At 40.4% G+C, this 22,118-nt stretch overlaps 3 protein-coding genes across 4 annotated transcripts; 1 reads left to right on the top strand and 2 right to left on the bottom strand.

Annotated features, from left to right (window-relative positions):
- Positions 1 to 407: 407 nt before the first annotated feature.
- Positions 408 to 13,460, bottom strand: LOC120731664 (40S ribosomal protein S26). Its single transcript, XM_040028776.1, has 5 exons — positions 13,457 to 13,460; positions 2,047 to 2,083; positions 921 to 1,098; positions 703 to 833; positions 408 to 512 (listed from the first exon to the last, which is right to left on the bottom strand). Exons 2-5 carry the CDS (start codon positions 2,047 to 2,049, stop codon positions 477 to 479), a joined length of 348 nt encoding a protein of 115 aa, XP_039884710.1. The 5' UTR covers positions 2,050 to 2,083; positions 13,457 to 13,460; the 3' UTR covers positions 408 to 476.
- Positions 4,566 to 9,855, bottom strand: fkbp11 (FKBP prolyl isomerase 11). Its single transcript, XM_040028772.1, has 6 exons — positions 9,520 to 9,855; positions 9,368 to 9,430; positions 7,043 to 7,130; positions 6,887 to 6,920; positions 6,694 to 6,764; positions 4,566 to 4,818 (listed from the first exon to the last, which is right to left on the bottom strand). The coding sequence occupies exons 1-6, from the start codon at positions 9,646 to 9,648 to the stop codon at positions 4,610 to 4,612; spliced, it is 594 nt and encodes a 197-aa protein (XP_039884706.1). The 5' UTR covers positions 9,649 to 9,855; the 3' UTR covers positions 4,566 to 4,609.
- A 1,230-nt stretch (positions 13,461 to 14,690) lies between the features above and the next one.
- LOC120731663 (ADP-ribosylation factor 3) lies at positions 14,691 to 20,620 on the top strand. Of its 2 annotated transcripts, none has more exons than XM_040028775.1 (5): positions 14,691 to 14,786; positions 17,071 to 17,316; positions 17,401 to 17,511; positions 17,612 to 17,736; positions 18,462 to 20,620. In XM_040028775.1, the coding sequence occupies exons 2-5, from the start codon at positions 17,169 to 17,171 to the stop codon at positions 18,621 to 18,623; spliced, it is 546 nt and encodes a 181-aa protein (XP_039884709.1). In that variant the 5' UTR covers positions 14,691 to 14,786; positions 17,071 to 17,168; the 3' UTR covers positions 18,624 to 20,620. The 2 variants fall into 2 exon arrangements, with proteins under 2 accessions (XP_039884709.1, XP_039884708.1); XM_040028774.1 differs by lacking the exon at positions 14,691 to 14,786 and adding an exon at positions 15,391 to 15,506.
- The last annotated feature ends 1,498 nt before the right edge of the window (positions 20,621 to 22,118 follow it).

Here is a 22,118-nt window from a genome sequence, read left to right as displayed (position 1 = left end):
TAAACCTGATGCATGTGGTACCAATGCTGTTTGCTCCTCAGCTTACACCCAGCCACCTTTATGTTTTAATCTTAAAGACAACCAAATAAACAGTCTACTCCAGTTTTAGCCTATACTTACAAAAATAAACTCCAGCTTTGTGGTATTCCGTGTTTTTAAACTTTCCTTGTTGCACTTTGTTCTTTTCAGTTTTTCTAACCTGCATTTCCCTGCTCTCCAAGTGGTCTGATATCGCTTTAAGTAACCGCAGAGCGTTTTTAAATGTATCATATGTAATTTTGCATTTGCATAATTTGATCTTAAGCTACTGTTAGTTTTGTACTGTAAAAAAAGTTATTCCAAATAAAATATTTGAGCAGTTTGTCTTTCCTACGAGTAAACATCGTTCAATTAATGAGCTTCACACGTTCATGTTTTTCTCCATTTAGAGATTTCTCCATTTATTTGTCAGGTTTACAGCATTTTCAATTTCTGCTTTACACGGGCTTCGGAGGAGCTCTTGGTGCACCAGCCTGTAAAAGAGAAACATTCTTAGATTAAACAGGTGTAACCACGGATAGAACTTTGCCCAAGTTATACTTTTGTGTTCCTGTTATTAGTAATGAGATTATCTAACTAATTAAGGTGCTATACAAAAATAATTCTAAACACTTAATGGAGCTACACAACAGGAGGTAAGAACTGTGTTTAAATAGTACTTACAGCAGGCCTAAACCTGGGTGGTGGGGTGCGGTCTTTCCTGGCCTCACAGGAGCGGTTCCTCACCACCTTGCTGTGGATGGCACAGCTGACACAGTAGTGCAGCTTTACATAGAGCTTGGGCAGAATATATGCTGCAGAGTGGACAAAGGTACAGATGAGTCAAATCATCGGGATGAAAAGGGGGTTTTATGAAATTAAGTACAATACAATACACTCACAGTCGAAGACGCTGGCCTCTGAGATGTCTCTCACGGCTGCCGCCTCCACGATATTCCTGATCACAAACTTCTTGATGGCCTTGTCCTTGGGGACACAACGGGCACAGTTGGTGCAGCGGATGGGCTGCACATGCCCACGGCCCTTCTTAGCACGACCGTTGTTCCTCCTCTTCTTGGTCTGCCAAAATACAATAAGGGTTACCAATGACAAAGTAAACCTGAGTAAAATGTTAAAACAGAGGACTACATTAGGCAGTCTCAAAAATTCAGCTGTGTTAAGGTGGAAACAATTAACAATCACAAGAATATATCTGCTTTCCCCTTGAAATCCCACATCAGCACTGGTTTCAAACCTTTTCACCACCACCCAGCCACACCAGTTATTAACACTGGCCACAAAGCAGTCGCTTCAAACTGACGGTCTAGTCTGAATGAAATCTTTATTATATTAAAAACAGCAGCTCCCTGACGATTTCTCGGAGTATTACTTGACGTTCACGTTTACTATAACGTCTCAACGTTAGTGGGAATCAGAATACTTTATTGATCCCTGGGGGAAATTATTTTTTTTGTTACAGTGCTCCATTATAAACCAAGGGAATTATAAACCATCAGTTTAAGGGGTTGCACGTGCAATCTAGTTCCACATACACGTATGAACTAATGCCATCAATCACGAGACATTTAATCATTATTGAGTTTTGTACAATCATCTATCAATCTATCACTCTTACACGGTATGACTGACTCAAGTCACGGTTGGGGCTTACTGAAAAACACATTTTTAACCATGAACTGTTATATTTTATCGGTTGCTTTGTCAATCGCTGTGATGTGGCTTTTCTTTTTAGCCGCATCTGTTAGCTATGTTACAGCCCAAACCTGCACCGTCGTTATCCTTTGCTAGCACACGGAACACATGCACAAAATGGCTAGCGTGCTAAGGGCTAGCATTAGGCCCAAACTCATTTTTAATCTTCCAGGATGACAGTTAATATCAACTCTCAGTTTTGTGACTTACACGTGGGATTAAAATACCCAAAGAAATGTAATTATGTGCCACTAGTCGACTAAAACATAGGTTTATTCTGTTTTCACGATTCGGCCATCAGTGAAACACACTCACCATGTTGCACGGGAAGCTGGAAAGAGGACCGGAAGAGGTTGCACCGTGAGAAGTAGTGCGGATGCTCCGCCCTCTAAATGTTACGAACAAAACGACAAAGTCCATTGATGTCTTGCTTTACTTTTCAATATTTGCAAAAGAAATGTGGCTATTGTGCACTAGGCTGAAACAAAAGCAAAAATATTGATTTTTTATGGGAAATAACAAAAACAACAACATTAAATTCGCGGAGGGATATCAAAACGCGCATAAAACTCCACGCGTCTCCCGAGTGAGCGGAGTTAACAGTTAAGGCAATGCTGGAACGGCAAAGGCGGTGTCATCGGCCTAACCGGTTATTAAAACAAGCTCACCTGCGACTAAAGCCCGTTAAAAAGGTTCAAGGTTCAAGGTTCTTTATTTGTCACATGCATAGTTATACAAGTATAACACACAGTGAAATGTAGCCTGACACGCTCCTCGACATGTGCAAAAAAATTGGGGGGGGGGTGTAGAGGAAAAACATTATACTATATTATATATATATTATTATATATTATATATATATATATATATATATATATATATATATATATATATATATATATATATATATATGTAGTATATACATTGGGTGAATGTGCAGTAGTAGCAGCAAGCAGGTGAATTCTGTACATTAATATGAATAGACATCTGACTATTTTACAGGATAGACAATATAAACATATTTAAAATTAAAGGAATTGAAATGTACATTGTGCCTTGGTTTAGTGTCTGGAAGAGTCCTGACTCAGTCAATTATAGATGATGTGAGAGGGCGGGTGTGTGTGTTTAGAGCACGGATGGCTTGGGGATAGAAGCTCCTCTTGAGTCTCTCTGTCCTTGCCCGGAAGATGCGGAACCTTCTACCAGATTGCAGAAGTTGGAACAGTTTGTTGCCAGGATGGGACAGGTCCTTCAGTATCTGCGCTGCTCTAGTCCGGCATCTCCTGGTGTAGGTGTCCTGAAGCGGGGGGAGAGCAATCCTGCAGCAGCGTTCTGCTGTACGGATCACTCTCTGGAGAAAACTGGATTTGTCTAGCTAAACAACAGGTTCTAATTGTTATTGAAATGAGAGTCAAATAAATTAATCACATTATCTCTCTCTATATATACATATGTATGAATATATAAAACTTGGGGTTCACAGCAAAATGGCCTTTAAGTTCACTATATAAATATCAGTATGGATAATAACACCAGTACCTGAAGATATTTTCTTAATCTGACAGCAGAATTGTATTAAATTACTATATTACATCATCATTATTATTATATTGTATTGTATTATTATACTGGCACACTCTTTCTTTTCCAGGAAACAGTGTTTAACTAGACCAAAATCGGCTGTGTAGTTGCAATAAAGCTACAAGACATTATGAGTCACTGTGCTTAAAGGACAGTGTAGTGCTCAAAAGAAAAGCAGGGGAAATGCTGATAATACCACATTAGAATAATTTCCCATGACTGTATTCTGATTAAGGTCCACATGACTCTTTTTACAACTTGATCTTGGGGTTTCATGCGAGTTATCTTCAAAAAGGAAAAATGGTCCAAATTTATTTATGGACTTATTAGGTGATGATCAGTACCGCAGAGAATATCTCTTAGTGGCACACCACAATTTGGCTTTTAATTAATGTGTCTTTATACATAAGCCTATTCAGTGGACATCTTTCAAAGCTTCCTGTCCTTTCTCTGTACACAAATGAGCAGGTCCTTACAAAAGAGTCTTTAAAATATTTTCAAACAAAAGGCCCAAATAAAAAAAAGGTGTTTAAACTCGCTGTTGTTACATGAGGATGTGTAGCAGGTGCTTCTAAACCGTCCCTTTATGCTTCTTCTGGTGAAATAACTTTTAACAAATTATGTTTTTTTGTAATAAATAAACATCTAAAAGTCTGCTGTTCCATTGGTTTACAGCTTACCAGTTGCCCAAATTAGTATTGCTATAAAGTAAATGTGATCTTTCTTTTCAGTGACTGAACTGTAGGAAATTTATCAGGATTATGACAGCCAACTCCCTGGATGATGATATGATGTGTGTCTGGACACATCCACTAGATACTAATATTTGACCTGTGAGTCTTTGCTGTTGAACTTCAAAATTAAAATACCTTTCTTATTAATCCTACCCACACACTCCACTTTTCTATTTCACTGTATTTGCTGTTCTCTGCTCTCTCTCAATTGCTCCCAAGATGATTCCCACCTGTCAGATCAACGCAAGGCAGTGCTTCTGTATGTATGTTTGAAGCTGGCATGCTGTATGGACTACATATACATTTGATTTGAGATCTGAATACAGTGTGAGCCTAACCTCCTAGAAACAGCCTGTTCAGATACAAGCACTGTCAGTTTCAGGTTCTTCACCTGTAATTTTCTGTTTGTCCTGAGAGGACTCTTAGCACATAACAGCCTTTAAAGTCTTGGCATACCAATGAACAAGGACCTACTCTAAATCCATCTCATCTCAATTCAACACAAACATAAAGAACAAGTTCAATTAAAAAAACATTTATTTAAATAGTTCAGTGATTTGTCCTTATTTCTTCTTGCTCTTCTTATCCTTGGCCTTCTTTTTGCTAGCCTTCTGGGCACTGGCCTTTTTGTAGAGGTAAAGTCCCACCAAGCCCAGCAGAGTGGGCACCAGGGCCAAACACACCAGGGGGAACACATCGTTGACCATCCTCTGCCACTGCGTCTGCTGCGAGAGTGAAATCACCTCCACCTCGAACTCCAGAGCAGCATTACCTAGGACAGATCCATATCACAGTCACTATTCTGCCAAAAGCTCTTAAAGTTTGTTGTTTATGATTATATGTTACATGAGCCAGAAAATAAAGGGGAAAAACATAAAAGTTAACTGGAGAAACAAAAACAATGCAATGAAATGCTTCCACGCAACGCAGTGCCTCTCTGCATATATTTTCAGAAATGAACTCGGAAGAATCAAAACAGGACACATCAGAAGATATCGTTTCCCCCATGTAGCAGAAAGGCTTAGACAGGGGGTGCAGCTCATCCTCAGGGCATGATCAGACTCTCTAAGGCAAGGCAAGTTTATTTATATAGCACAATTCAACAACAAGGTGATTCAAAGTGCTTTACAGAGACATTAAAAACAAAAACAAATAAAAAGCATGATTTAAAATTGATTTAAAAAAAACAGTCGGTAAAATCAGAACAGTAGATAAAATCAGTAGTTAAAATGTAAGTTTTGAAATTTAAGCTTAAACGTGTGGATTTGGTGTTTTATTCAAATGCAGCTGAGAACAGGTGAGTCTTCAACCTGGATTTAAATAAACTGAGTGTTTCAGCTGATCTGAGGCTTTCTGGGAGTTTGTTCCAGATATAAGGAGCATAAAAGCTGAATGCAGCTTCTCCGTGTCTGGTTCTGACTCTGGGAACTGATAAAAAACCAGATCCAGATGACCTGAGGGATCTGGAAGGTTCATACTGGGTCAGGAGGTCACTGATATATTTTGGTCCTAAACCATTCAGAGCTTTATAGACCAGCATCAGAACTTTAAAGTCTATCCTCTGACGGACAGGCAGCCAGTGTAAAGACCCCAGAGCTGGACTGATGTGGTCCACTTTTTTGGTCTTAGTGACACTCGAGCAGCAGAGTTCTGAATGAGCTGTAGTTGTCTGACTGATATTTTAGGTAGACCTGTAAAAATGCTGTTACAGTAACCAAGCCTACTAAAGATGAATGCATGCACTAGTTTTTCCAGGTCCTGTTGAGACATCAGATCTTTTATTATTGATATATTCTTGAGGTGATAGTAAGCTGAAAGAAAAGCCACGAGTGATCGCCTTTATCTTATGGTAAAATACTTCTACTGTGATGATGAAGGCCTTCAGTTACTAAACCTCACTGAAACAGACCACTGATGGTCAGTTCATGAGTTATGGCATTCACAAATTTAGCTGCCCAACAGTGTGACGACTATACCCCATCAGCCTATTATGGCTGATGGGTAATAAAAGTACATCTTAGAAACCTGGTATTCAGATGTGTGGTGGAACAGCAGCTTACTAAGATACCTCCTATACTTTTTTCCTTTAATTTGTCAAGTGTTTATCTACATATATTTTACTGGACAAATGATCTCTTTTTATGGTGTTTTGATGATGGCGCCAGAGAGTGTGGGCATGTCGCTGCAGAAATGTGATTCCTGTAAATCAATAATTCTTTAATCAAACTTTGTATGACCTGTCATCTTGTCGTCATAACTATGTATAAACGTTTTACTTTTTAATACGGGTCAGTATATATTTAATGTTTAAATACTGTATTTTGTATTTATATTTCTGTCAGAAGTTTTTGCATCACGTGAGAGAGTATTGTCTTAATTTTGTTATGCTTGCTTAATTATAATAAAGACTCTTGAATCTCCGTCATGGAAACAGTTGCTTTTGCTGTTTTTGTCGTTCATCTGTCATCCACTCAGCATTTTTTTTAACAGATCACCTAAAGCTGTAGTCCTGGAACAGACTTCGCTGGATTTGACACCCATAGGGGTTTCCAAATTTGCCTTTATATTATATATACATATGGAAATATGATATTGATTTTATATTTGTCACGCTGCCATGTGCTGTAGGATATTTCTAGTCTAGTACCTGGAATTGTTGGAGGGTAACCTTTCTTTCCATATGCGAGGTGAGAGGGAATAGTGGCTTTGATTTTCTGCCTGAATGAGAGAACAGAAACATACAGGAAGCATTCCTCAGATTCACTTCAAAACTATCCACTTTGGTATTTCTGATTTGTGACAGCATGCATCATGAATTAACTGGTTTGCTATTCACTTACCCTTCACAGATGCCAATCAAGCTTTGCTCCAGACCTGATATGAAATTTGTACAGAGACATTCGATCAGTATAAAAAGCACGCCCACCACTAATTATGTAATATAAGCTAATCAGTCTGACAGAGCTGCTCTTAAGGATTGTCATTTGTTAACTTACCAGTGATGACTGTCCTCTTCCCCAGCTCGACAACAAGAGGATCCCGGGATAGAGATGTGTCAATCACCTTTCCATCCATCAGTTTACCCTGAAAACATTCAACAGGAGGAGTGAGGTGGTGCCGAGAATTTTTAAAAAATGCTGAGAGATTTCAGTGCGTGCATATTTTACAGAGGCAGGTTGTGAGACACTGTCTTTTTAACCACAAAACACATTTATAGCTTTAAAGATAAATACAAGAAGTCATTCAAAATTTGCAGAAAACCTGAAGTATGTGTGTATATATATATATATATATATATATATATATATATGTGTGTATGTATGTATGTGTGTGTGTGTGTGTGAGAGAGAGAGAGAGTTATTGATGCAATAAGAAGACAAACTCACTTGGTGAGTTTCTCAGATGTGGATTAAGTCTATGCCAACCCTGAAAAGATTTGTAATTAACTTCTCTATTGCAAAAAGTTCTTCGTCTAGGACTCGTCTTAATCCATGTCTGGGAAAATAAGCCACAGTGCTTACACCTTAAAGGAAGGTCCTGACAGTTTTGTAATTCACTGTCTTGCTAAGAGTTAGATGAAAAGACTGATTGCCAGGCATGTCTGTGGTTGGATTACCTTGGCACTAAGACAGGAACCAGGAGGGAGCTAACGGAACAAAGTCTGCCTTCCAGCTTTCTACACATCCACAACACATCACTTACAGATGTTAGAAGCAAATTTTGTTACTTGTGACAAAACAAACTAGCTCTTATTTCTGTTTTCAGCTAAGCAAAGCTACTGTAGCTCCAGCTGGTTATCTAATAAATATATAAAGCTTTTATGCAACTTTCTGCAAAAAAAATCACCATATATCAGTTTTTATAATATAAATGTTGGTAAACGAATGACCAAATATGAGTCAGATATGAGCAAAATATTTCCCTGCAGCAGATTCTTTGAACACACTTTCATTTAAGCAATCCTGTGCCATCTGTGTCACTTGAGTCCACAAAGAGCTAAATCGTGAAGCGTTAATTAACAATTAAAAAGCACTCAGAGTCTAATTAGAACAATAATTGAACCCTTAATGAATGTCTTTTTAACACCAGGTGAACTAGAGAGGTGCAAAAACAAAATGTAAGTTTAAAGATTCATAACAAATAAACATGTTTTTCATTTGCCTAAACTGAGTAACCAGGGTGTAACAGCGTAGCAAATGTTTTATTCTCTATTCAAACTGTCTAATTTCTTGTTGTATACAGTTTTATGTTTATGGGTATAACAGTGATGCTTACAGTTTTCTAGTTTTTGTCTTTTTCGACGTTTGTTGTGAATTGTTGCCACCTTTGAAGCACAAGATTTTTTTTTTTAAGTTCTATATAAATGATATTTTTTCTCATTATCTGTATTTTTTATTATCTGTTCATCCATTTCTTCCACTTATCTAATTCAAGATGGCAGGGAGGGCTGAACGCACCTTGGATAGGTTGGCAGTCTATCACAGAGCTAATACAGAGAGACAGATGACCATTCACATTCACACCTAGGGGCCAGTTTAAAGTCACCACTTGACCAACTGCTGCCGTAAGATGGACCCGTGTTGGAGGAGCAGAGGACAGTGATCTCAGAGATAGAAGTAATGGGATTTTGATAAACTGACACAAAGTCAAGACCATGTAAAGTTTGTTGCAGCCATGTGTCCCACTGCGGATATTATGCATCAGCACTGGTAGCACTAATTAACACGTTTGCCTGTGGACTGTGGGAAGTTTGAGTACACAGAGAGAAAATGCAAATGCCACACACACTGGATGTGAACCCAGAATTCCCTGTGAGGCATCAGCAAACTAACTAATTTTTATATTAATTATTACTCCAGATGAAAAAAAGAATTGCAGCAGTTAAATTTGGACTTCTGGGTTGTAATGGCAAAATTATGTACTTTAAAAAGCCAATTTTACATAGTTTTTAGCCACTTGAAATCTATATAATTAATCAGTAAGTTTCTATATTCAGGTTGAGTGGCAAAACTACGAGCTGTGGTCTTGGTACTGCTACTGCTGACGTGTTGCACCGCCCCATCGTTACACAGTAAAATCAGAGTGGATCTCCACATAAAACCACATTTAAAGCACACAGTGAAGCACTAGCTGACGATCAGAGCCGTTCAGTTCGCGGCAAAGCCTTTGTTTTATTCACGTGTGTACGAAAATGCACAAACACAGCGCAGGTCCACATGGTTCACGCAGACGGTGCCACATAGACAAGAACCGCGCACGCACTCAGCTTCTCTCCTCGCAAATCTCAGTGAAGCGATACACATCAGCAGCCGTGGACTCACCGTGTAGTGGATCTGCAGCGTGTCTCCCATTCTGGAAAGCATGGAGCAAGTTTCGGGTTTCACCTTTGGTCAGAAGAGTTAGCTGTTAACACTCATGCATCTTTGTGGCTGCAGTTGTGTTAGAGCTGCTGCTATTGCATTGTAATACTCACCAAGGTCTCCACCTGCAGCTCCTCGGGGGCGTCATCGTGGTCTACCTGCGCGAGTCCACAGGTGAAGACTGCGAGAAGAAGCAGAAAGACGCCCGTCCTCATTGTGAACTTCTGGGAAAGAGATGCCATCCGACAACAACAACTTCCGTGTAGGAGTCTTCTCCACTCATCAGCAGAGCGAAAGAGAGTGAGAGAGCCGTGCCCGTCGACCTCTGCGTCCAAAGTGGCTCAGCGCCAGGTAATGCTGATGTGTTGTAACACTGTAGCGATAAGCCCTAATAGCTGCTGGACGCCGTCCCAACACCTGGGTCCTCCAAAAGAGCCCGCCTCAAACATTCCGCATGCATCCCATCAGGCTGCCGTGGGTGTCAAGCGGAAACTCTGCAGAGGCGCTGGGGGGCGGTGCTGCGCAGCTTCTGCACGGCTCTCCTCCTTCACTGTGTGGCTGCTCCATGCTGGAGAAAGTCGGCGTGCTGAGGAGCAAACACCCCTCCGCTACAGACGCCACGTCTCCCTATGCCCTCCGGTTTAGACTGCAGGAAACGTAAAGGTGATGGGTAGTACCCAGCTTTAGTCCGGAAGTGATGTAAAATAATGTATCGTATTAGAAATATTCTAGAAAGTCTTTGTTTTGTTGTTTTTCTGAAGAACAGCATTATATTTGATTTCTCAACCAATGGTCAACCGATCATCAGTTTTCTTTTTTTCTAAGATGCCCCGCTCTTAAAGGTACAGTAAGTAATTTTTAGGTTATTTAATAGAAAAGCAATCAATGTTGTAGTCATAAACACACACTGATGTGTGTTCCAGCAAATTGAAATTACACATGGGAGCGGGAACTGGGTTGTGAAAGCCGCCATGTTGCTTTGCCATCTTGAATAAAAGATGGACATCCATGTTCTGCTTAATGTTTTATATATGTGGCTAAAGACCGGCCATGTACTAGTTCATTCTGTTCATCTGGACGTAGCGTTTTTAGTGGGAGAAGAAGTGTTAGGTCATTCATCCAAGTGACTCCTTCAGTATCAGCTGACTGCACATTTCCCCAACCTTATAAACAATACATTTACATATTGAATGAAACTAGCAACACTAACGAACAATGGGCTGTGAAGTCAGTTTCTTGATCAATAATATCCATATTGTCATGACCATTGCATTGATCAGTGACCACTGACAAAAGGCTATGAGTACCGTTCAAAAAGTTGGGGAATGTCTGCAATCACAACACTGTAAGATGGTGAAATATGTACCCTCAGGCCCCCTCCTTGATTCAGAAATGGTCTTTCCCTTTTCACGTGGCCTCCTTGACTCCCCACTCAAACCAGCATTCCTCCCTGTCCAGGATGTGTACATCCTCATCATTGAGTGTCTACTGGCCTGTAGGTGTAAATAGACTGCGGAGTTTTGGCCTGACGAGTTAGCTCTTGTGTGTTGTGCCATCCGCTTAGCCAGAGGTTGTTTGGTTTTCCCCATGTATAAATCACGGCAACCCTCATGGCACTTAACAGCTTACACTATATTACTCTGTTTGTCCTGGGGGACCCGATCCTTGGGGTGGACCAGTTTTTGGCACAGCTTGTTTTGGGGTTTGAAAACCACAGAGATGCTGTGTTTAGAAAAAATGCGTCTCAACTGTTTCAATACTCCTGACACATTAGCAAAAACCCTGCCAGCAGCCTCATCCAGATGAACAGAGTCACCTTTGTAATTTAAAGATCATAAATTGATCTTTAAAGCTACATATAACCATTTAACATTTGTACATGTGTTTTTTCATAATCTCTTTTTTATTGTGTCTCCCCTCCCTCATCTCCACCACCTCTCCTCCTCAAGCCTCATTTCCTGAAAATATGTACAAACATGCTTGTCAGCAGCAGACATGTGACCCCACCCTCTAAGGACAGCTGACAACGAGCCGACCAAACAACAGCAATAGTTGCATATAAGATAAAATTATGCCAACTAATGTTAGACTCAAGTGTCCTAAGAATCACACTTTCCTTCCGATAAACAGTTTCATTACATTCTCACATTGTATGAGAGTTTATTTGGTGTTTCAGAGTCCAACAATGTTATCTCCACTTCAAAGTAAGTGGAGATAACGCTAGCTAACAGCAGCTAACAGCAGCTAACAGCAGCTAACAGCAACACTTTCTGATTTAAAAAAAAAGTGTTAAAATAATATCCTTAAGAATTCACCTCTGTATCACTGTCATCAGACAGAAATGAGCTTTACTGACTCATCAATCATGTTAAACTTCTTTCATAAAGTTTTACAGCCTCCTCCAGTGTAAATAGACGTGGACGCTTTTCACCCAGTGTATTGACAGCTGAGGTAAACAGCAGGCTGGCAATATACAGTCACTAGAATTATTTGTAGTACAGCACCTAGTGTAGCTACCATCATGCACTTGAAGTGGGAGGGGCAAGAAAACCAAAATTATTTGACTGCAGTCTACTGACATCCACTGGTGAGATTTTATACACTGTAACTTTAAAGGGGACAGAAAATCACGTGCAGTAAAATACAAATGAATGAATAGACAAATATCCAGAAATGTTGTACTGGGCTGTGAAACATAATGACATCTTTAACGTAAAGAAAATGTGAAATGGTATAAATTCAGGTACAACTGGTCAAAACATCCAACATTTTAATTATGTCAGTCTCTCTGTGCCACCCCATATAGTCACAGTCATGCATGCCAAATTGATTATTTGTATCGCAAATCTGTTGTGTTTCATTTCATTTGTATTTTTATGTCTTCCTTAAATGCTGCCAGTTCTCAAAGCAAATTTTAAAGAAATGGCCTTCAGTCTATACACATTTAACTCAGGTTCTCTGCAAGAACACTATCCCAGATTGCAGTATTTTTGCCACATGCTCATGTGTTAGACAAAGGATAGTTTTTCGTGCAGAGGAGTTAATTATAGTATTTAGCTCTGGTGTTAACTAAAACAAACATCTAGTCTTGCTTGCTATGTGATTCTTCCAACACCGCATGCCGGGATGAAGCACCATGTGGCTTAGTCATATCCAGAGACCAAAATCTAATTATTTGACTGAACTACAATGATGGTGATAATATTCTGATTTGCCATTATGCGTCGTGGTACAGTTCGTATCTACATGATAAATCAGGTTGATTTATGCTAAACTACTTCCTCTCGTTTATGCAGTCCAGAATGATCATTTTCCATGTTACTGTTACGCAACAAATGCTTTACTTTGTTCCCCATCTGTGCAGGGAAGTATTGCACAAGTGTTACTAAGTTCTGAAAAACAATTTCAACCATTTCCTGAAAACCAAGTAATTTTGCACATAACAGAAGTTTTATGTAACATTGTGTCGGGCACAGTGGCACTTGGATTTCTTTCATTTACAGTTGCACCCATGCTGAAGCTGATGGTGATTGACTCATTCAAAATAATTGAAGTAAATCTGTAGCTTTTAGTTGTCTCTGGGTGAACCTGCTGAGCTGGTTTAAGAAGTTGTTTTCTCAGCACTTGTTATTGTGACTGTTGTGTGAACCTGTCCTAAAAATGCTCTAGCTCCATTAAAACAATTGCATGTGCTACATTACATGTTTAATTTTTCGCTTGTGCATTAGTGTAATGCAACAGATTATTAACAATTTCAGTGTTGTCATAAGCAAGAATACTTCTATGTGTTATGTAGTACCATCAGGGAGCAGTCTGATTGGTCACAAATTCTTTCTACAGTATGTCAATGACTTTCAGCACACAGCCTGTTGTAAAAAGTTGTCTTCATGAAAAAGAACCATGAGTTCTGCAAAAGACAGTCCCAACATCATGAACTCAGTCTGGTCTCAACAACACAACGGTGGAGGCCCATAAATATACTATAAACTTATTCATGCAAACTTTTTATCGAATTCTACTCATTGAACTCCAAAAGTCAGCAGAAAATGCCACATGTCTGCTTAATCAACCACACTGGCTGCCTGTACCACAACAAATTAACTATGAAATACTCATGATAACATTTAAAGCTCTTCATAGTCTCTGCCCTGCATATTTTACTGATCTCCTCCAGTCTTGCACTCCTCCCCCACTCCCTGTTGTCTCTAGGTGCTAGATTGTCCTCTTATGCTACAATAAAATGTTCTAACTCTACTGTTCAGGAACTGATTTGTTTTCATATTGTACTTTGCAAAATCAAGATAAACTAAAATAGTAAGAAGAGAACATCTACTTAACCCCAATCAAGATTGTTTTGAGTTAAAAACAGGTTTGTTATTTCAGTAAAGATTATACATCCATAGTTTATGTAATTGAATGCATTTATGCTTAATAGGATCTCCACAAACTAAACCACTTTAAAAGAGTATTCCCTGAACTGGGGCAATGGTGGGTTTTGTGGCATCTGGGAAATGTTTAGAAATTCCCATGTGTTACAGCACACTGTGATGTGGGTGTCTGAGAAACTGGGCAGCTGATAGGCCCTCGAGGCACTGGTGATAAAATGAAGAGCACAGGTGTAATTAGTAACACTGACGAAGCGTCTTTTCTGTATATTTTACCTCAGTGAGGAACAACACCGAGACTCTAAAAATGTTAAACCTAAACTGACTGTGACTGCTGTTGGTGTTAGTGCAGTTTTCCTGCTCTGACATGTCAGAATTTTGCATTTAATCCTAATAAGGACCACAACTTTTGGACTTTTTCATACATGGAGCAGCTGGTTGTTTTTCCATGGTGTGCAGTGTAAATTTATATGTCTCATTCATGTTTCAGACTATTTACATGACTTAAGATTTCAAAGATCCAAAAGATTGCCCATTGATTTAAAAGCACTGCATATCTATACAGTTGTTTTCCCATAAACTGGCTCATTTAAATGAGTGACCTCATTTAACCAACTCAACCAAGCATGAGGTAAGGTAGAATGCTATGTGTAATAAGGATTCTTATTTTATTTCACCCCCTGCAAAAGACTGGAGGCTCCAAGCAGCTTCTTAAGCAGCATGCTGTTACAGTGTGTGTGTGTGTGTGTGTGTGTGTGTGTGTGTGTGTGTGTGTGTGTGTGTGTGTGTGTGTGTGTGTGTGTGTGTGTGTGAGAGAGAGAGAGAGAGAGAGAGAGAGAAAAGGGGAGTGTCAATGAGTGCTTGTCATGAAACATACTTGAAAATGAGGGTGAGAGACTGCAAAAACTCCTCCCACCGAGAGCCAGAGGTGGACAGAGAGACACACAGGAGACCCTGGCTGTCCACAGCCCACTGAATAATGCTCAAGACCCAAGGTTTTTATTGTTTCTAAAATATATCTTATTCACTTTTTCTTTCTGGCCCTTGTACTGTTGTAACAAGTGAATTTCCCCAGTGTGGCATTAATAAAGTCTGTATCTATCTGTTTTCACTCCTCACTTCCTTTTTAAAAAAATCCTCTTTACTTCCTTTACCTCTTCCTCATTTAGCTGTTTGTATTAGTTTTGGTGTTAGTTTTAACCTTTTTAATTATTAAAGGCTGAATAGATAGTTAGTTTAGAATAGATAACCCATTAAAGAATTTACTGAATCGAGTTGAATCTCAGTCATAGACATCTCAAAGCCTCATGATTAAGGTTCAGACAACCCATTTGCTAAAGAGTAAAATAAAGGACAGCTTCCCTATACATTTTTAAATGTTTATTAGTGTTGAGTAGCTTGCTCAGCATCCTTTCACAGAGTTCCCGTTTTTTGTGTTTCAGTCTAGTTTCTATTTTTATTTCAGTTAACCAAAATACTAACTAAAATTCACGGCTCGCTCTTTTACTTGACGTTTTAGTTAACTATAATAATCTTACAGACAACCTGGTTTTGTTTTTAAAAGAAAAGAAAAACAGAGAGGAGAGTCTTTACAACCTTTTGGTCGTATTGTACTGTTGAAGTGACACCTGCTCTCGCGAGATCCCGCTTGCTGCTGAGTCGCTTCTCTCGGAAAGTGTCGTGAGACGTTGATAGTAGAGGACTGCTCGGCTAAGGTAAGTGAGGATACTGGCTCCACCATCAGTACGACAAAAATCCACGTAGTTCCCGGCAGGTGATGAAACTGTAGTGGAGCAGATGTCTGTCCGGTGGGGGATGTATTAAGCTCGTTGTTACCCGGATACTCGGTCCGGGTAACAACGAGTGACGGCTCGCTAGCAGCCGGATGCCCGCTGAGGTGATGAGCGGACGGATGGATGAATGGGGCGGATCAGCACGCTAGCTACCGTCACGTCTAATCGATTCCGCGATTGAAGCAAACTAGACTGATAAATGGAGTTATTATAGAAGCGATAATTCGGGGGGAAAGGCGCGACTTTGTGCGATAACTAAGCTTGGGTAAAGACGAGAGATTTTACAGGTACAACCCGTGTAAGGGTTACCTAACGTAGCATTCCGGGCTAACCTGAGTCACTGGCAGCTGAATGAATTCTATCAGACCGGCACATCGCGGCCCTTCGCCCACCTAAGATCACCATTTAATGAAATATGCCGTGTTTGAACCTGCGGTAGCTGGATGAGGAGAGGAGCTGGTGTCAGAAACAGCAGCAGGGTGCCGATCGTGTTCAGCACCATGGACAGGGCTGCAGGAAGTCCTCATTTACTTATATTTTCTAGTCTTAAATTTCACCTTACTGAGCCTGTTTACTCGCTTTCTGAATAGCTGTCAGCATAGGACTGTTTAATTACTGCACTTACAACACATTAAAAACTAGGCATTGGGCAGCTCTTGTCCACATTAAAAATAAACATACAATCAACAGTGTTTGAGTACCTTTTATAGTTTCATTTGATTTGTTCGTCTTTGGCTTGTGTGACCTTACTTGAATACTTAGGTGGAGTGTGCAGAGCATATTTTGCAGCCTTAGAAAAGAAATCCCACCTGTGTTGAGTATTTTTAGTTATTTTTGCCCCTTGAGTTGTCATTTGACTATTTCTACTTGCTGTGTCCACCGTGAAAGAAATATCCTTCCTCTTGCTGCTTTCCCTGAGGTTATCCCTCCTTTCCCCTTCGTGCTGTACAGATTTTACACCCACCTAGGGCACTTTTTAAAAAATCATTATTTGTGTCTGATATGACTCGGTGTAAAAGTAATCTAAAGGGAGAATTTTAGTCATTTGTCCCTGCTTATGACCAGATGGCTTTGTTATAGATGTGTTCAAGCCACGCTCTGTAATATAGGACATTTTTCATGTGCTTTAAGGGCTTGGCGCCATTACAGGCTAACATTTGAAGGAGAAAAAAGCATCAGAAAGGGTCTGAACAGATTGTGCTGAAGCCTGGAGTCATGGCATCTCCATCACCCGCTCTGTGATAATGACTGTGGGCGAGTAACACAGCTTTGCACCTGTCTTGCTGCGTGCATGTAGAAGTGAGATTTCTCTGGCTTGATTTTGTCATTTTAGTGTTTGAGAGGTGAGAGGAGGAGTGAGCCAGAGTATTTACTGGATTGTAATTTAACAGACTTGACAGTTTGGCTCGTTAATCATTCTGTCTCATTCCAGCATGTTAATAATTAAGACCAGCATGATTGCTTCTCAATGTCTGTTTCTTTTCAGCCCTCCTAAAAAAAAAAAATCAATCCCCGCTGGACAACTGACACTTTGCAGAAAGGCCTCAAGCACTTAAACTGACGTTTAGGAACATCGTCTGAATCATGGGGAACATTTTTGGGAATTTGCTGAAGAGCCTCATAGGGAAGAAAGAGATGAGGATCTTGATGGTGGGGCTTGATGCTGCTGGAAAAACAACGATCCTCTATAAGCTCAAACTGGGGGAAATAGTCACCACAATCCCAACAATCGGTATGTGAAAGCAGCTTTCTACTCGCATCAGCCAACAGTGGATATGATGTTTTGCTTCACGCACTGTGTGACCTCTTATTTCAGGGTTCAACGTGGAGACAGTGGAATACAAGAACATCAGCTTCACTGTGTGGGACGTGGGTGGGCAGGACAAGATCCGTCCTCTCTGGAGACACTACTTTCAAAACACGCAGGGTGAGCGGAGCTAATCAGAGGGTCACAGCGACGTAAGCGCTTGCATTTCTCTTCTTCTAATGCAAATGTTTTATTTTGTTTCTTACTCTTGCCGCTGCAGGTCTAATCTTTGTGGTGGACAGTAATGACAGAGAGCGTGTGAACGAAGCGCGAGAGGAGCTGATGAGGATGCTGGCTGAGGACGAGCTGAGGGATGCCGTGCTCCTCGTGTTTGCTAATAAACAGGCAAGAGACTCTAGTGTTATGTATATTCATACACATAGCAGGCTCATAGCAGAGGGTGAGCCCCCAAATACCAGCTTCCTTATCTGTGTAATTTTAAAGCAGTTCTGGAAATTAGGTGGCATTAAATTATAGTGTGAGTTGTAATCATTACCAGGGTAGTAAAAAGGTAGTAAAACAGTCATTGTGACATGAACTAATGGGTAATCACAGATGTTACTAGTCACATTAGTGAGGTCAGTGATATTTAGGTGCAGACTTATAATTAACATCATGTGATATTTCACATCGAGAAAGGTTTTCACAGGAGTATTAGGGAGCAGTTACTTTCTAAGCTCTAATATTAGAGAGTAGTCTTAAGACTACTCTCTAATGAAGCAGGAATATTATAGAGCAGTTTAGAGATTAGTTACTCTGTAATAATACTATTATTATATGTTATAATACTATTGTTATGCTTTGTTAAAGAGCTCTAATATTCCTGTGTTTTCACAGGACTACTCTTAGACTCTACTACAGAAAAGTTACTCTCTAATACTCCTATGAAAGAAGAAGACTTAGAGAATAACTACCCCTAATACTACTCTCTAAAGCACCTGTGAAAACACTGGAGTATTGCAAAGTAGTAATAATAATACTCCAGTCAAAATAAAACATGCAGAAAATTCTTCCACGCAGAGATGGAAATGCAATTTTCTCTCCTCACTGACCCGTCTGCTCTTTGACAGGACTTACCAAATGCCATGAACGCCGCAGAGATCACAGACAAGTTGGGCTTGCACTCTCTGCGTCATCGCAACTGGTACATCCAGGCCACCTGCGCCACCAGCGGCGATGGCCTCTACGAGGGCCTCGATTGGCTGGCCAATCAACTCAAGAACAAGAAGTAAGAAGAAAACTGGAAGAAAGCATCCAGCGACCACACCCATACCGACTTTTTATTTCTTTTTAGGGATGAGGGTGCGGGTTGAGCACCGAGGTTTTTGATTGATAAAAGATTCTGGGTCTTGGGTGGGGGCGGCGGGGTGTCAGATTTAGATTTTTGGTCTGGTCCTTCTGGTTTTCTGTGGTTATAAAAAAAACACATTCTCATGTTCGTATCTAACCACTCACTCACAGACACACACACAGAGACACACATATGCACACTAACAATAAGCAATCACAGCAGGCACTTGCTTTTCCTCCGTCCACCTCTCGTCCACCAATCGTCTTTAGGTATATAATGTACTGTATGTTAGTCTCTAGGTGCTGTGTCGAGTCACATGGGACTCCAGCAATGAGTCCAATCTGACTTTGTTGATGTATGTTTTCCCGTTGTCAGTGGTCCATGAAAGGAACTGTTCCACGTCCTGTTTTTTTTCTTGTTTTTGTTGTTTTTTATGTCTTTTCCTACAGAGTTCCAGAGCCATGTTTGAGAACAGTCACATCTGGCAGATTCATGTCACAATGATTAATATGATTGCTTTGCTTTTCCTTTTGACTTGCAAGCGTGTACTTGAACTCCGCAGCCTAGACAGTATTATCCCAAGCAGCTCTCTGACGTCTTTTGATATCTGTGCCATGTTTCTACTCCCCGTGTGGCAACCCGAAGCGTCGAAGCCGCCCTTTTTAAATATTTTAAAACGCACAACACTCTTTCTCAGTTGCCTCACCTGCATGCATCCTGCCACCACTGTTGGGTACTTCTCCATCCAGAGAACCGCATAGATGTTATTTGTATGTTTTCTCCCCTCATCGTGTTCTCGCGCCGTTTACAGTAGGATGCGCAAAACTATCCGAAATCACCACTTTTAGTGCAGCTGGTGGCAACATTTGCTCAGAACAACAACAACAACAACAACAAAAGCCAACAAAAAAAGCGACTAGTCAGCTTTATGGTCTTTTTAGATGTGAAAACAGCATATAGCACATTAACTCAGCACAGATGGCCTGTGCTGCTTGTCTATACGAGTACTCGAACTGCGTCAGGTTGCTCTTGCTTGTGTGGATTTTTTTTTTTTTTAATTTTTAAATTTTTAGTGTCCAATTTGCATACCGGGGGGTGGGGATGGGGACGGGGACGATGCTGTAACTGATAACTCCGTATTACTGAATGTGAATATTGTTGATGAATCTATAAGTGGCTGTAATGATGTTTATCTGACATGCCATCATTTCAGTGATGTATCTGCATAAGTCATGCAAAACGAAGCAGGGTAACCGGATTGGTATGTCGATGTTGTAGTTTGCAGAAATTCACAAACCACCTACTTTCCGAACAGCAGACGGGATTGCGGCGTCGCCACTGATACCAGCAGAATCCGCAGACTCCTGTCAATGAAACGATTCCTTTGTGCCACACATGAGTACTGCTGCCACTCATATACCAGTCACAGTGCAACATGCCGTGCATCCGCCCTAGCAACTTATCAGCACATATCCAGCATCTGTTGTAACCATGAGTTAGATCCTTTGGTTTTTGTGGCCTTATATTCCGATTGATTTCCTCTCACAGAGTTTGGTTTCATACTTAACAGTAAAGAATGATTTATTCCTTATTGCCCTCTAACGGCAGGTTTCGCACCACAGCTCACTATGGTAAGGCAAAGATTTCGTCGTATAATGTGTTCTTTTTGATTTTTGCCCGTATACTTGATTCATATTTGGTGGTAGATTTCTTCAGTTCTCTTTGGGGTTTAAATAAACTTTGATGTAGACTGTGTCTGTGAAACAATCAGTGCAGAGAAAAAAAGATTCTGATGATTCATTCTGTACCGTTATAGTTACACAAGTAGATTTAAAAAAATGTTGAAGACCATGTTTCAATGCTGAATGCATGGAGACATCTGTATGTGATGTAAGAAACCAAAATCCTGCTGTATTACGAATAAACCCATTTTCTGAATCAGCTGGGAGCGGGAACTGATAGGCTTCATTGCCACATACGTACAGCTTCTTCTTCTTCTTGTTTTGGCTGCTTACACAGCACCATTTCACCCTGGCATTTTTTCTTTGTCACACCAACTCTTCTCCACATCCATGAATCTTAGCTGTCTTTGTTTTTCTTCTCTGGCAGCTTCATAGTCAACATGCTTTGTCCAGTACATTCACAATCCCCGTCTCTGACTTTGTTTCCAAGCTGCTCAACCTGACCTGTCCCTCTGATGTTCCAATCCTGTCCATTATGGTCACTCCTAGTAAAAATCTTATCATCTTCAACTCAGCTTTCAGTCCTTTTCTCAGTATCACCGTCTGTAAACCGTACATGGCAGCAGGTCTCACTACCACCTTGTAAACTACTTCCTCTCTTGCTGCTATTCTTCTGTCACAAATCACCCCTGACAGTCGTCTCCAGCCTACTCCACCCTACTCCACCCTGCCTGCACTGTCTTCTCATTCTGCACTCACCTGTCTTGTGCACTGTCCATTATCTTGGATTGTTGACCACAGGTATTTCAACTCCTCCACTTCATTACACTTCACTGTTACACCTGCCTCTATGTCTACGTGACAAATGTCTTGCTGTGACAGGCTCCAACCAGGAGAGGACACTGTTCCACAATGATATATGTTCGGTCAAAGAGGTCCCAAAGCATTAATCAAATTCATTAAAAATTGAAAGGTTTATTTGTCCTCTGAGACACCCCTGCTGAACAACATGCAGTAGCTGACATGATTTTAATTGTTCATCTCAGGCAAGATCGGTTCAATCGTATCCAAAAGAAATAGAGATGGTCATAAGTTCATTTCCTCTAAATCAGACTATTGCTACTCTTTAAACACATGCTTGAGCCAGCAAGAGCTACTTAGATTAACGCTTAAGTGTGCTGCAGCTGGACTCCTCAGAAATAGATATATGTGCATAACTCATACATCACAAAACATATGGAATAATTCCTAAATCTGCAGTGAAAGGGGAAATATACTGTCATGTGAAAAAGGAAGTACAAAAACAAAGTGCACCTCATGAGTCCACCATTTGTAGAGCCACCTTCAGCAGCCATAAGTCAACGTAACTGTTTTCTGTAATCAGGGTCTCGTTTTGTCGTAGAGCAGTTTCAGCCCACTCTTCTTCTTTTTTTTTTTATTTAAATTTTCAGTCCATTGAGGTTTGCAGGCATTCATTTATGCACAGTGTTGTAAAGGTTCACCTTTCAGCACATTCACTTGACCAGATGCACCTTGTTTCTTTTCCTCACCTTTGATTGGGTGTGGTGCTTGCCCTTAATTGCACTCACCTGTCACTCGTTATATAAGGACTGCACTCACCTACAGCTCACTCTTTCTTCACTCCCACATGGGGCAGCAGCTGAGGTGAGTTTCTGTTTGAGTCTCCTGAGTTTATGTATTATTTTGAGTTACTTAAATCATATTTTATTTCCTTTCAGAGATGGCAGTCCATG

Source organism: Simochromis diagramma, unplaced genomic scaffold (genome assembly GCF_900408965.1).
Source record: "Simochromis diagramma unplaced genomic scaffold, fSimDia1.1 OVJJ01000483.1, whole genome shotgun sequence".
NCBI classification, from domain to species: domain Eukaryota; kingdom Metazoa; phylum Chordata; class Actinopteri; order Cichliformes; family Cichlidae; genus Simochromis; species Simochromis diagramma.
This window is presented reverse-complemented; position numbering and strand designations above follow the sequence as displayed.

Coding starts and splice junctions, on each gene's coding strand:
- LOC120731664 (XM_040028776.1), bottom strand. Junction 834..920: donor AGAGGCCAGCGTCTTCGACT/GTGAGTGTATTG, acceptor TCCACTCTGCAG/CATATATTCTGCCCAAGCTC. Junction 513..702: donor CACCCAGGTTTAGGCCTGCT/GTAAGTACTATT, acceptor TCTCTTTTACAG/GCTGGTGCACCAAGAGCTCC.
- fkbp11 (XM_040028772.1), bottom strand. CDS start 9,648: ATGGCATCTCTTTCCCAGAAGTTCACAATGAGGACGGGCGTCTTTCTG. Junction 9,431..9,519: donor AGCTGCAGGTGGAGACCTTG/GTGAGTATTACA, acceptor TTCTGACCAAAG/GTGAAACCCGAAACTTGCTC. Junction 4,819..6,693: donor TTACCCTCCAACAATTCCAG/GTACTAGACTAG, acceptor GATCTGTCCTAG/GTAATGCTGCTCTGGAGTTC.
- LOC120731663 (XM_040028775.1), top strand. CDS start 17,169: ATGGGGAACATTTTTGGGAATTTGCTGAAGAGCCTCATAGGGAAGAAA. Junction 17,317..17,400: donor CACCACAATCCCAACAATCG/GTATGTGAAAGC, acceptor CTCTTATTTCAG/GGTTCAACGTGGAGACAGTG. Junction 17,737..18,461: donor TCGTGTTTGCTAATAAACAG/GCAAGAGACTCT, acceptor GCTCTTTGACAG/GACTTACCAAATGCCATGAA.